Below are 12,399 nucleotides of genomic sequence, written 5' to 3'. Positions count from 1 at the left end.
CCCGTGTCCTCTGCATTGGCAGGCAGATTCTTAACCACTGTGCCATCAGGGAAGTCAGTCACCACTATTACTAACTGACCTCCTTCATTTGACACTTATGGACTTTCACTTTGCAGTTCAGATGAATTTTTTTTTAATTTTATTTTGTATTGGATATAGTTGGCTAACAATGTTGTGTTAGTTTCAGGTGTAAGCAAAGTCATGAAAAAGAATGAAATAATGCCATTTGTGGCAAGATGGATGGACCTGGAGATTATCTTACTAAGTGAAGTAAGGCAGATGGATTCTTGTGACCCTGACTCCCACGACTGCCCTGTGTGAACTCCAGACTGAGGGAGCTCCTTGGGGGCCTGACAGTTTTCTTCACCAGTCCTTTGTACCCTGTGAACGCTGCCCCCACTGTCCTTGCCTCCGTCCCTCTGGGTTGAAAATCTCTTTTCATTCCTGATGTTACATCGAAGATAGCCCAGCTCTTGTGCCCTTTCCTGGCCCCTGAATCTATGGTGATCTCCCTCCCCAGGCCCACTTGGCTCACCATGGGCAGCCCTCTCTGATCCCATGGCCCCTTCCTCCCTGTTCTCCTCCTTGAGGGCCTTTGTGTGATGACAGTACTATAGTAGGTGCTTAATTAGTTATTGCGTCAGTGCTTTTCAGGATAGATTTTGAACTTATACAAAGACTTTGCTGATTACATTACATGACTTTATTGTTAGGTTTATTTAGAAAGAGAAGCTTATTTAAAGTTGACTAGTAAAGGCAGGGATCAAACCCAACACAAAAACCAGGCATCAGCCTAACATCTTGGTGTTAACACCACCTTCTCTGTGTTTCCGAATGAGGATTTTGGAGTCACAGTAGGGAGATGGCAGGTCAGGAGAGGAGGAGGTTGGAGCCCAAGCCATCCAGGGACCTGCTGACCTTCCTGTTCTCAAGAAGTAAGCATTATCTTGATCCAGTCTAACCTGGATCCATCTATTGACTTGGAGCTCTGAGCCGGATCTGCAAACTGAGCCAGGATCAAGAGTCACCTCCGGCTAGTTCTCTTTGGCTCATCCACCAAAACCCTAAACTTTACGCAACTTGACATTTCCAAAAACTGTGTGGTTAAATATTTAATCCCCATACTCATGTGACAGTTCAAACAGTTAATTAGGTACCTACACCATTCTCTTCTCTATTCCGTTGGCAATTCTCCCTCCACTTCATGCCCACTGTTTCTTGCTAACTGTAGGCATCCACAGTTGTGAACCTCTGGTCCTTAGGGACATGACGAGGGGTACATGGAAAACTGATATAAAGTATTTCCATTGTGAGAACAGTGATCCCCTACTGGGGCTGATTTACTTTCTCCTTCCACCCATGCCTGTGGACGCTTGTCAAAGTCTGAGATGTTTTGGGTGTTCTCAGATGGTGGGTGGGTGGTGTGCTGTTAGCATTGAGTGGGTAGAGACCAGGGATGCTGCTAGACAACCTGCAATGCTCAGGCCATCTACTCAAAGAAGACTTCTTTAGACTCAAATGTCAATAAAACCATGGTTGAGAAACCCAGTGCTAGAGAAACATCTATGAGCATTTTCCCTTGTGATGAAGAATCAGTAGGTATCTGCACACTCCGGGGGCAGTGAGTGTCTTGGTGCAGACAGATGCTGGTAGGAGTGTGGGCATCTGTAACCTCCAGTGCAGGAAGTTGAGATGCATGTCCATGGCTTTGCCTGGGCTTGTCCTCACTCCTGTGGGGGAGCCTTCCTTTCTCCTCTCTGTCATCCTCACCCACTTTGTCGTTCAAGATCCAACTCAGTCACCACCTCCTTCAGCAAGTCTTCCTTCCCGGAGGTTATAAACTCTGAAGGGCTTTGCTCTTCCTCGAATTTCTAAAGGTCTTTCATGTCTGTGATAGAATCTCATTTTCTCAGTGGTATACCTTGAACATTTCTTCAGTTCTCAGTCATGTCTTATCACTTAGTGATAATTAATTCCTTAAGGAAATTCAATAATTCTTTTAACAGAACATATCCAATTTCTCCTAAGTTTGGTGCAGTATAGATTCCAAGTTGACTGGAGATAATTTCAAGCATCATAACCTATTTTTGGGGGTCAAATTTTGTCCCTGGCCATTTTTTTTGGCCTTTTTTCTTCTGTCCAGTCATTCTTTTTCATATGTCTCTTACAATTTCCAGTGTTTTTTTCAGAGTTTTTATTTAAAATAGAAATATAGGAGGACTGTTCAAAAGGGAAAATATTGAAAAACAGCTTCCACAGAATAGAGAGCCCAGAAATATACTCACACACCTACGTTCAATTCATCTTTGACAAAGGAGGGAAGAACATACAATGGAAATAAGACAATCTCTTCAGCAAGTGATGTTGGGAAAGCTGGACAGCTACATTTAAATCAATGAAGTTAGTACATTCCCTAATACTATATACAAAAATAAACTCCAAATGGCTTAAATACTTAAATGTAAGATATGACACTATGAAACTCCTAGATGAGAATATAGGCAAATCATTCTCTAACACAAATTGTAGCAATGTTTTCTTAGGTTGGTCTTCCAAGGCAATAGAAATAAAAGCAAAAATAAACAAATGGGACCTAATCAAATTTATAAGCTTTTGCACAGCAAAGGAAACCATAAACAAAATGAAAAGACAATCTACAGACTGGGAGAAAATATTTGCAAATGATGAGTCGAACAAGGGCTTAATTTCCAAAATATACAAACAGCTCATACAACTCAATAACAGAAAAAAACCCAGCCCAGTCAAAAAACAGGCAGAAGACCCAAATAGATACTTTGCCAAAGAAGACATACAGATGGCCAACAGGCACATGAAAAGATGCTCAACATCGCTAATTATTAGAGAAATGCAAATCCAAACTACAAAGAGGCACCACCTCACACTGGTCAGAATGGCCATCATCAAAAAGTCTACAAGTAGCAAATGCTGAAGAGGGTGTGGAGAAAAGGGAACCCTCCTACACTGTTGATGGGAATTTAAATTGGTGCAGCCACTATGGAAAGCAGTATGAAGGCTCCTTAAAAAACTAAAAATAGAGTTGCCATATGATCCAGCAATCCCACTCCTGGGCATATATATGGAGAAAACTCTAATTCAAAAAGTACATGTACCCCAATGTTCATAGCAGCACAATTTACAATAGTCAAGACATGGAAGCAACCTAAATGTTCATTCACAGATGAATGGATAAAGAACGTGTGGCATACATACATAATGGAATATTACTCAGCTGTGAGAAAGAATGCAATAATGTCATTTGCAGCAACACGGATAGACCAAGAGATTATACTAAATGAAGTAAGTCAGAGAAAGACAAATATTATATGATATTACTTCTATATGGAATCTAAAATAATGATATAAGTGAACTTCTTTACGAAACAGAAATAGACTCACAGACATAGAAAACAAACTTGTGGTTACCAAAGCAGAAAGGCGGTGAAGGGGTTGGGGGAGGGATGAATTAAGAGTTTAGGATTAGCAGATACAAACTACTATATATAAAAGAGACAAATAACAAGGTCCCACTGTATAGCACAGGGAACTGTATTCAATATCTTGTAATACCCTCAGAATGGGAGAAAATATTTGCAAACAAATCAACAGACAAAGGATTAACCTCCAAAATATATAAACAGTTCATGCAGCTCAATTTCAAAAAACCAAACAACCCAATCAAAAACTGGGCAGAAGACCTAAACAGGCATTTCTCCAAAGAATCATACAGATGGCAAAGAGTAACATGAAAAGCTGCTCAACATCACTAATTATTAGAGAAATGCAAATCAAAACTACAATGAGGAATCACCTCACACCGGTTAGAACGGGCATCATCAGAAAATCTACAAGAAATAAATGCTGGAGAGGGTGTGGAGAAAAGGGAACGCTCTTGCACTACTGGTGGCAATGTAAATTGATACAGCCACTATGGAGAACAGTATGGAGGTTCCCTGCAAAACTAAAAATGGAACTACCATATGACCCAGCAATCCCACTGCTGGGCATATACCCAGAGAACACCATAATTCAAAAAGGCACATGTACCCCAATGTTCATTGCAGCACTATTTACAATAGCCAGGACATGGAAGCAACCTAAATGTCCATCCACAGATGAATGGATAAAGAAGATGTGGTACATATATACAATGGAATATTAGCCATAAAAAAGAATGAAATTGGGACATTTGTAGAGACATGGATGGACCTAGAGACTGTCATACAGAGTGAGGTAAGTCAGAAAGAGAAAAACAAATATCATATATTAACACATATATGTGGAATCTAGAAAAATGGTAGAGATCAACTGGTTTGCAAGGCAGAAAAAGAGACATAGATGTAGAGAACAAACATATGGACACCAAGGGGGGAAAGCAGGGGTGGGGGGGGAATGAATTGGGAGCTTGGGATTGCCATATATACATTACTAATAAGAAAAAAAAATCAAGTTGTACACTTTAAATATATGCAGCTTATTGTATGTCAGTTATATCTTAATTAAAGTCATTAAAAATATCTTATAATAAACTATAATGGAAAAGAATCTGAAAAAGAATGTATACATAATAGATAGATAACTGAATCACTTTGCTGTACATCAGAAAGTAACACGACACTGTAAATCAACTGTACTTCAATTAAAAAAAGAAAAGAGGTAATTCCCTGACGGTCCAGTGGGGGAAAAATGTCTGAAACTTAAGAAAAAAAAAAAAAAAGGAAAGAAAAACAGCTTCCAAAGAGCCACACTGGACACCATGCATTTCCATCCTCACCACTTTCTCGTCTACAACTTCTTTGCATCTCCTGGTACTGACATGTTCTAAATATTTTTTTCTCACTGTTCTCTACTGATTCATCTATAAAAACCTATGTAATATCCTGTATTTACAGGATTGCATACTTCTTTCTTCATCTACTCCCTCTTTTTTGTAAAGCGTATCCTCTGATATCTTCTGAGAAAAAGCTCACTGAAGACAAAGCTTTTGAAGATTTGCCCTTCTGAAATATTTTTATTTTCATGCTCAAATGATAGTTGATTGCATATAGAATTACGTTTGTATACAGTTACAGGTCAGAGTCTCTGAATTTTTAGTTTCATTCCTGTATCTTCTAGTCTTGTGTTGATTCAATTTTTATTCCCCATCTTTGGATATGACTCAGTGTTTCTTTCTGAAAGAAACACCTTTCTTTAGTGTTCCAAAAAGTCCCAAAAATGTGTTTGGATGTGGGGAGTAAGTGGGCTATTCAATTTCATATTCTTCCTTTCTAGGAAATTTCCTTGCATTATTTCTTTGGAGATTTTCTTCCAACCGTGATCTCTCTGATTTTGGAGTTCTACTAGTTGGGCATCCTGGGTCAATGCCCAGGGATGGGGGCAAGGTGGGAGGAGTCCTCATGTGTAATGCCCATGGTGGGATTTGATCCTCCCAGAAGTGATTCAAGTCTGGGTTTCTCAGAGTGCTGCAAGAGTTCTGTGAATCCTTGTGTTCACCAAGCATAATATGTAGACTGAATATGTAATGTATTTCACAAAATAGGGACTAATTTAAGTGCATATATTTCCTGAGGTGACTAAAAATACACTTATTATACAAGCGTTGCTATTAATTGATAATAGCAGTTAACTGCTATCTTCTATTTCTCAACCAAGAAGTTGTATAAATACACCTACCTAACTATACCCACTGTAATCTGAGAGTGAGTGTAGGATTAACAAGTCCTCTTACTTGAAACATTTGGAAACAGATGCCCTTGAATATTTCAGATTTACAGAAGTGGGGTCAGATCCATAACCCGATTTTAGGAGGGTCACTTTGGCTCAGTGAAGAGAATGTTTTGTAAGAAGGGTATCGCAGAGCCTGGGAGACCATTTTGGAGACTTTGGTCCAAGCTGGGAAGGACTATCAATAAGCTGTGGTGGTGGCTGTGGGGATGGAAAGGAGGGGCTGCTCAGAAGCGATGCTGTGGCAGTGGAGGGGGTAGAACTTAGTGAATTTGTAGATGTCAGGAGAGAGATGAGGTGTGGTAGGTTCATAAAACTCCCCAAAGATATCCATATCTTAATCTCTGGAACTTGTAATGTTATCCTTCCATGGTAAAATAAAAAAACAAAAAAGGACTTTGCACATGTGATAAAGTTACAGCTTTTATGATGGGGGATTATCCTGAATTCTCAGATGTCCTCTAAGTGCCATCCCACATATTTTATATGAAGGAGGCAGAGGGAGATTTGACATGCAGAGAAAAGGAGTAGACAATGTGATCCCACGGGGCAGAGATTGGAGTGATGTGGGCACAAAACAAAGAATGCCATCAGCCGTCAAAGCTGGAAGCAGCCATAACAGATTTCAGCCTAGACCTTCCAGAGGCAGCATGGCCCTCCTGACACAATGATTTCAGCAGAGTGTTACAGATTTGGGGCTTCTGTCCTCCAAACTCGGAGAAATGAATTTTATCAAAGTCACCAAGTGTATTGTAGGGTGTTACAGCAGCCTCTGGAAACTAATCCAGGAGCCTATACTGTCTCCAACTTTTCACTGGATGGTGAGTCCATTAGCCAGGATGGGGTAGGGGCACATGGAAGAGGAGTAAGTTACAGGCAGACGACAGAAAAGGAAACCATGAACAAGACAAAAAGACAACCCTCAGAATCGGAGAAAATATTTGTAAATGAAGCAACTGCTGAAGGATTAATCTCCAAAATACACAAGCAGCTCATACAGCTCAATATCAAAAAAAAAAAACAACCCAATCCAAAAATGGGTGGAAGACCTAAATAGACATTTCTCCAAAGAAGACATACAGATGGCCAACAGACACATGAAAAGATGCTCAACATCACTAATCATTAGAGAAATGCAAATCAAAACCACAATGAGGTATCACCTCACACCAGTCAGAATGGCCATCATCAAAAAATCTGGAGACAATAAATGCTGGAGAGGGTGTGGAGAAAAGGGAACCCTCCTGCGCTGTTGGTGGGAATGTAAATTGATACAGCCACTATGGAAAACAGTATGGAGGTCCCTTTAAAAACTAAAAACAGAGCTACCATATGACCCAATCCCACTACTGGGCACACATCCGGAGAAAACCATAATTCAAAAAGATACATGTACCACATGTTCTTTGCAGCATTATTTACAATAGCCAGGACATGGAAGCAACCTAAATGTCTGTCGACAGATGAATGGATAAAGAAGATGTGGCACATGTATACAATGGAATATTACTCAGCCATAAAAAAGAATGAAATTGAGCTATTCTTAGTGAGGTGGATGGACCTAGAGTCTGTCATACAGAGTGAAGCAAGCCAGAAAGAGGAAAATAAATACCGTATGCTAACACATATATATGGAATCTAGAAAAATGGTGGTGACTAACCTAATGGCAGGGTAGGAATAGAGATGTAGACGTAGAGAACAGACTTGAGGACACCGGGGAAAGGGAAGCTGGGATGTAGTGAGAGAGTAGCATTGACATATACACACTACCAAATATAAAATAGATGGCTAGTGGGAAGCTACTACAGAGCACAAGGAGATCAGCTTGATGCTTTGTGAGGACCTAAAGGGATGGGATAGGGAGTTTGGGAGAGAGGCTCAAGAGGGAGGGGATATGGGGATATACGTATACATGTGGCTGATTCACTTTGTTGTACAGCACAAACTGACACAATACTTTAAAGCAATCATACACCAATAAAGATAAAAAAAGAAGTTACAGGCAGACAGTGTTTTCAATTTTATATATTCCTTAGGAAATAACAGTGGATGCTTGAAGGGAGTTACCAGGTGGAAGCTGGGTGCTTGTTTCTGGAGCTCTTGGGAGAATTTGAGAGAGGAAGCATTAGCCCAAGGTGTTGGTGAGGGTAGGGACATCGATGACCAATGTGATTGTGCAGAGTCAAAAAGAGTTAACTGACGGTGGAAACCTGGGAATTCACTAAAAATTGAAAAGTAGATGGAAAATGAATTACACTGGACAATTCATAGGACTGAAACCACAGTGAGGGGAAGAGGACCAAGCAGTTTGGTTGTGGTTAGGATGAGGACAAAATATGAATGATGTTACTGGTCAGGATTCACAAGACTGGCCAGACATGCTGTGGGTATCCCTCAAATCTCGACCAGTAACAGGAATGTTTTAACTGCTTTTTACCCTTAACCATCCTTTCATCATGGCAACATGAATGCGAAACCTGTAAAGAAATGCAGGATGATTCATGACCAAATACTTTTTCTTGGGAGCCCTACCCGTCAGGTCCACGTGGCTAATTGGATGTTGGGTCTCTAAAATTTCCCAGTGACGACACCCAATGGCCACTTCATGATGAAAATCACCCCAACTCAAAGCCAGACTGTTGGATAATAACAAGACAAGTAGAGAAGTGCAGGGCAAGTCATTTATTGAGCAAGATGTTGAAACCTTTACATTTTCACCTGATCATCCCTGGACATAAGGTACAAGAATATTCAAATCTGTTAAACCACAGTCCACCAATATTTTTTCCTGAAATAGAAAAAGAAAGAAAGAAATGGGAGGTCATTCCTGCTGCTGCTGGAGATGACACATTAACACAGACTCTCATTCACAACTAAGTTGTCAATGAAATTTCAACCAGCAAAAGGCAAACAGAAGGGCCCAAGGCAGGAAACCAGGGTGTATGGTAAGCAACATAGATCTGGTAAATCACAACAAACTTTCCATAGGTGAACAAATAAACCCTGAGGTGGTCACCCATGAGCAGGACTCAGGTTTCCAATGGAAGGAGGAGGATGAAGTTTGGACAGAGGAGTCCAGCCATTCTTTTCTCGGATGTCCCGGGAACTCTACATGTTCACTCCAAAAGGGACACAGGGTTATGAGATCGGGTTGGGGTGACAGGAGAGCTGGGAAGCACTGCTCTCAGGAGATTCCCAGCCTCACGGTGTGGAAATTCAGCCTAACAGCACACTTCCTCCTCCTCAGGACACTCTGGAGAACCTGGCGCCCAGGGAGGTGACCCCAGAAGGAGGAACATGCCCAGATGCTCTGCGCAATCTTCCTCAGTAAAGCTCAGCAGGCGGGATGTTATCATCCATCCTGTGGCCATGGGTTACCCTAACAGAAGTGAGCAGTGAGGCAGGTGGCAAGTGTCCCCCTCAGAGCAGCACACTGACCCACCTCCCTGGATGTACAGCTGAGCAGAAGCCTCTGTGCAGAAAGAAGAAAGAAATTTACCAATATTTTTGTAATTAGCAATTTGTTTTCAACGGAGATCTGATTCACACATGCCTTTACTTCCATCTTGGACTCACTGATTTCTGTAGGTGCGTTAAATTTCGCAAGTTGTAGCCTATATATGCTGTCAGGTATCCAGAAGAAGCTGATGAGTTCCTTAACAAGTTCTAAACAGGGGACGGCATTGCCTGGAACAGAAGAAAAAAGAGAAACAATTGATGTACCCATGGTACCCTGAATTAGAACTAGGCAGGCATCCAAGGGATTTTACGATCTCATCCCATAATTGTACCAATGGCAGTGCAGGACCCTAGGGCTGTGACTTCCTCAAGACCCCAGAGCAAGCAGCCAAGCCAGGACTAGAAATCAGTTTCCCGATCCCGAGTTCAGTTACCTTTCTTTTTAAAGCACACCCACTACTTTCCAAGGCTCTCTCGGTTGGCAGAAATTCCTCTTCCCGAGATTTCAAAAAATTGAATTTTGCCTGTCAGTTGAGTGACACCTTAGTTTGTCTTGGATATTGGGGAAGAGGAGATTTTGTAATCAAGTTTTCAAATGAATGGTAGAGTCAGATCTTACCAGAGATCAGAGAAGGGAGAATAAATCCAGAGAAGAGTAAGTCAACTATATGTTGGCAGATGCTTTTCTGAGACTAAATTGAAGAATAGGATTCTATCATTGTATGCAGACATAGCTAAAGAAGCAGAAATTGAATCAATCTGAACACATCTGAAGCTCATCCACAAAGTGGATGATTGGCTCTCTTATTCTGCAGTGAGGTACAGAATTCCCAGAGAAGGTGAGAGATGGGAACTGGCTCTCATCCCTGACTCCACTGGAACAGTGCTGAGACCAGAAGTAATCACTTTTCCTGGCCTGAATTCTCCATCTCCCTCAAGTCTCGGCAACCACCTGGCAGCCTGGAATGCACTCTACCAGGCTCTGATCTGACCCCTGGTCAGGCATCAGACTGTGCAGAGAATTTGAAAGGGCAACACAGGGAAAGAGAAAGACGTTTAGAAAGTCGGATAAAAGAGAAACAAGAGACTTGCATTAGTATTGAGGGGATGAAGGTGTGCAAAAATATTGATGAATAAATGGCTGAATTAATTGTAGGAAAATAAAGTTTGTGCTCTAACAATTATATTAGTTCTAATATCATTACTGGTAGGACTCCTAGGAAATGAGTAGTATGTGTAGATATATTGAGTACTGCTTATTTGCAGAGCCCTTTGGAAGATCTAGTGTTCAGAGATTTAGAGAACACTGGCTCTTCTTGAAATAAAAACTCTCCCCAAACCCTTCCAGCTGTAACATTTTCTGAGTCTGAATCTACGAGTTAAAAAGGTTGTGGACTCAACTGTCACCTAAGAAACTCTAGGACTGTTACTCAGCCATAAGAAGGAATGAAATTGAGTTATTTGTAGTGAGGTGGATGGAACTAGAGTCTGTCATACAGAGTGAAGTAAGCCAGAAAGAGAAAAACAAATACGGTATGCTAACTCATATATATGGAATCTTAAAAAATGTTACTGATGAACCCCGTAGCAGGGCAAGAATAAAGATGCAGATGTAGAGAGCAGACTTGCGGATACGGGGGCTGGGGGGGGGGGGGCGGGGAGTGGCAAAGGGGAGGCTGGGACGAAGTGAGAGAGTAGCACTGACATAGATTCACTACCAAACGTAAAATAGATAGCTAGTGGGAATCTGCTGCATAACACAGGGAGATCAACTCGATGATGGGTGATGACTTAGAGGGCTGGGATAGGGAAGGTGGGAAGGAGTCGCAGGAGGGAAGGGATATGGGGATATATGTATAAATACAGCTAATTCACTTCATTGTACAGCAAAAAATTGGCACAGTAGTGTAAAGCAATTATATTCCAATAAGAGCTTTAAAAAAAAGTAAAAAAAAAAGTCAAATGTACCAGAGAAAACATCAGAATATATTGTATATACAAAGAAAAAAAGAAAAAGAAAATCTAGGAAGGAGAATACGTGATAACTACTAGATATCTGCTTGATACCTAGAGCTGGACTCTTGACTCAGTCCCACTCCATTGCCATAAACTACTCTTGGTGGGCACTGGAAAACCCAATGATAAGAGGAGACTTAGAAAGACTAGCATTTTGTTCAAGGTCAAAGCGCTGGTAAGTGGCAGGGCTGTGATTCACCTCCAAATCTTATGTCACGCTACTTCTGAAACACAGATCACAGACAAGGAGTGAGGCTTTGGGTGGAAATTTCTTAAAATTTGCCTGCAATGATTTTTTTTGGTAGAAGTTCTAGAATATATTGGGAATTAATCAAATGGAGCCTGGGCTTTTGAGGGACTTGCTGTTAATTGAAGAAAGAGGTTTGGATTCTGATCTGTTCACACACTACCCCAAATAAGGTCACCTAGTGAAAATACCCAGAGAAAGGTCCTCACCAGGGCTGGTGCTGAGCAGACGAGAAAGGGTACTCACCCTCAGAGCAGCAAAGCGCCAGAGTAACCAGCAGGACAGTCAGGGACAACCTCATGGTTTATTTTGCTTTGCGTTTTCAGCCTTAGTGAATGATAAGCAGTTAGGAGCTGGACTCAGGAGCATGGGAAGCCCAGGGCTATTTATACCTGGAGAGCTCTGCTGGTCCTGCCCACACAGACACGTGGCAGGTGGCAAGGTCTGGCTTCCAGCCCTTCCTTCCTCACTCAGAACCGATGCCATCCAGCAGTGTCACAGTCTCCAATGACTTGGTTAAAGTCCCATCGAAAGGCATTGCTGGCACCACGCACCTCTCCTTTGTAGCAAACACCAAGGTTGTGTTTTCACAAATGTATAATCAGTTAATGGGTGCAAGCCCCCCTGGATGTCCGTGCCTGCTTTTGCTCACCTTTGCAGAGCATAGTGCCTGGCACAGAGAAGAGGATAAGCACATATTCCTTGAATAGATGGATGCATATGAATGAACCAAGCACTAGCTTGGTTAGGGGACATCTTTAGCGTAAAATGATGCCCGCTGTGCCAGGTTTCCCTTTGAGCAGTGGAGGGAGAAAGGTTAGTAGCCTGGTGACAATTGTGAAAGAAATCGGTGGTTTTCAGTCTCTTGAGAGAAAAGAGTGCAAAGATGAAGACTACCTCCCCAACTACTGGTTTTCTACTTTAAGGTTTCAAA

The 12,399-nt window shown here is 41.5% G+C and overlaps 1 protein-coding gene across 1 annotated transcript; it reads right to left on the bottom strand.

Moving 5' to 3' along the window:
* Positions 1-8,411: 8,411 nt before the first annotated feature.
* On the bottom strand, positions 8,412-11,841 carry LOC130850496 (secretoglobin family 1D member-like). The gene is made up of 3 exons (XM_057730090.1): positions 11,712-11,841; positions 9,243-9,430; positions 8,412-8,531 (listed from the first exon to the last, which is right to left on the bottom strand). Exons 1-3 carry the CDS (start codon positions 11,764-11,766, stop codon positions 8,466-8,468), a joined length of 309 nt encoding a protein of 102 aa, XP_057586073.1. The 5' UTR covers positions 11,767-11,841; the 3' UTR covers positions 8,412-8,465.
* Positions 11,842-12,399: the final 558 nt, after the last annotated feature.

This window comes from Hippopotamus amphibius, chromosome 3 (assembly GCF_030028045.1).
Source record: "Hippopotamus amphibius kiboko isolate mHipAmp2 chromosome 3, mHipAmp2.hap2, whole genome shotgun sequence".
Classification (NCBI taxonomy): domain Eukaryota; kingdom Metazoa; phylum Chordata; class Mammalia; order Artiodactyla; family Hippopotamidae; genus Hippopotamus; species Hippopotamus amphibius.
Note: the sequence above shows the minus strand (reverse complement) of the source record. Positions and strands in the feature narration are given on the sequence as shown.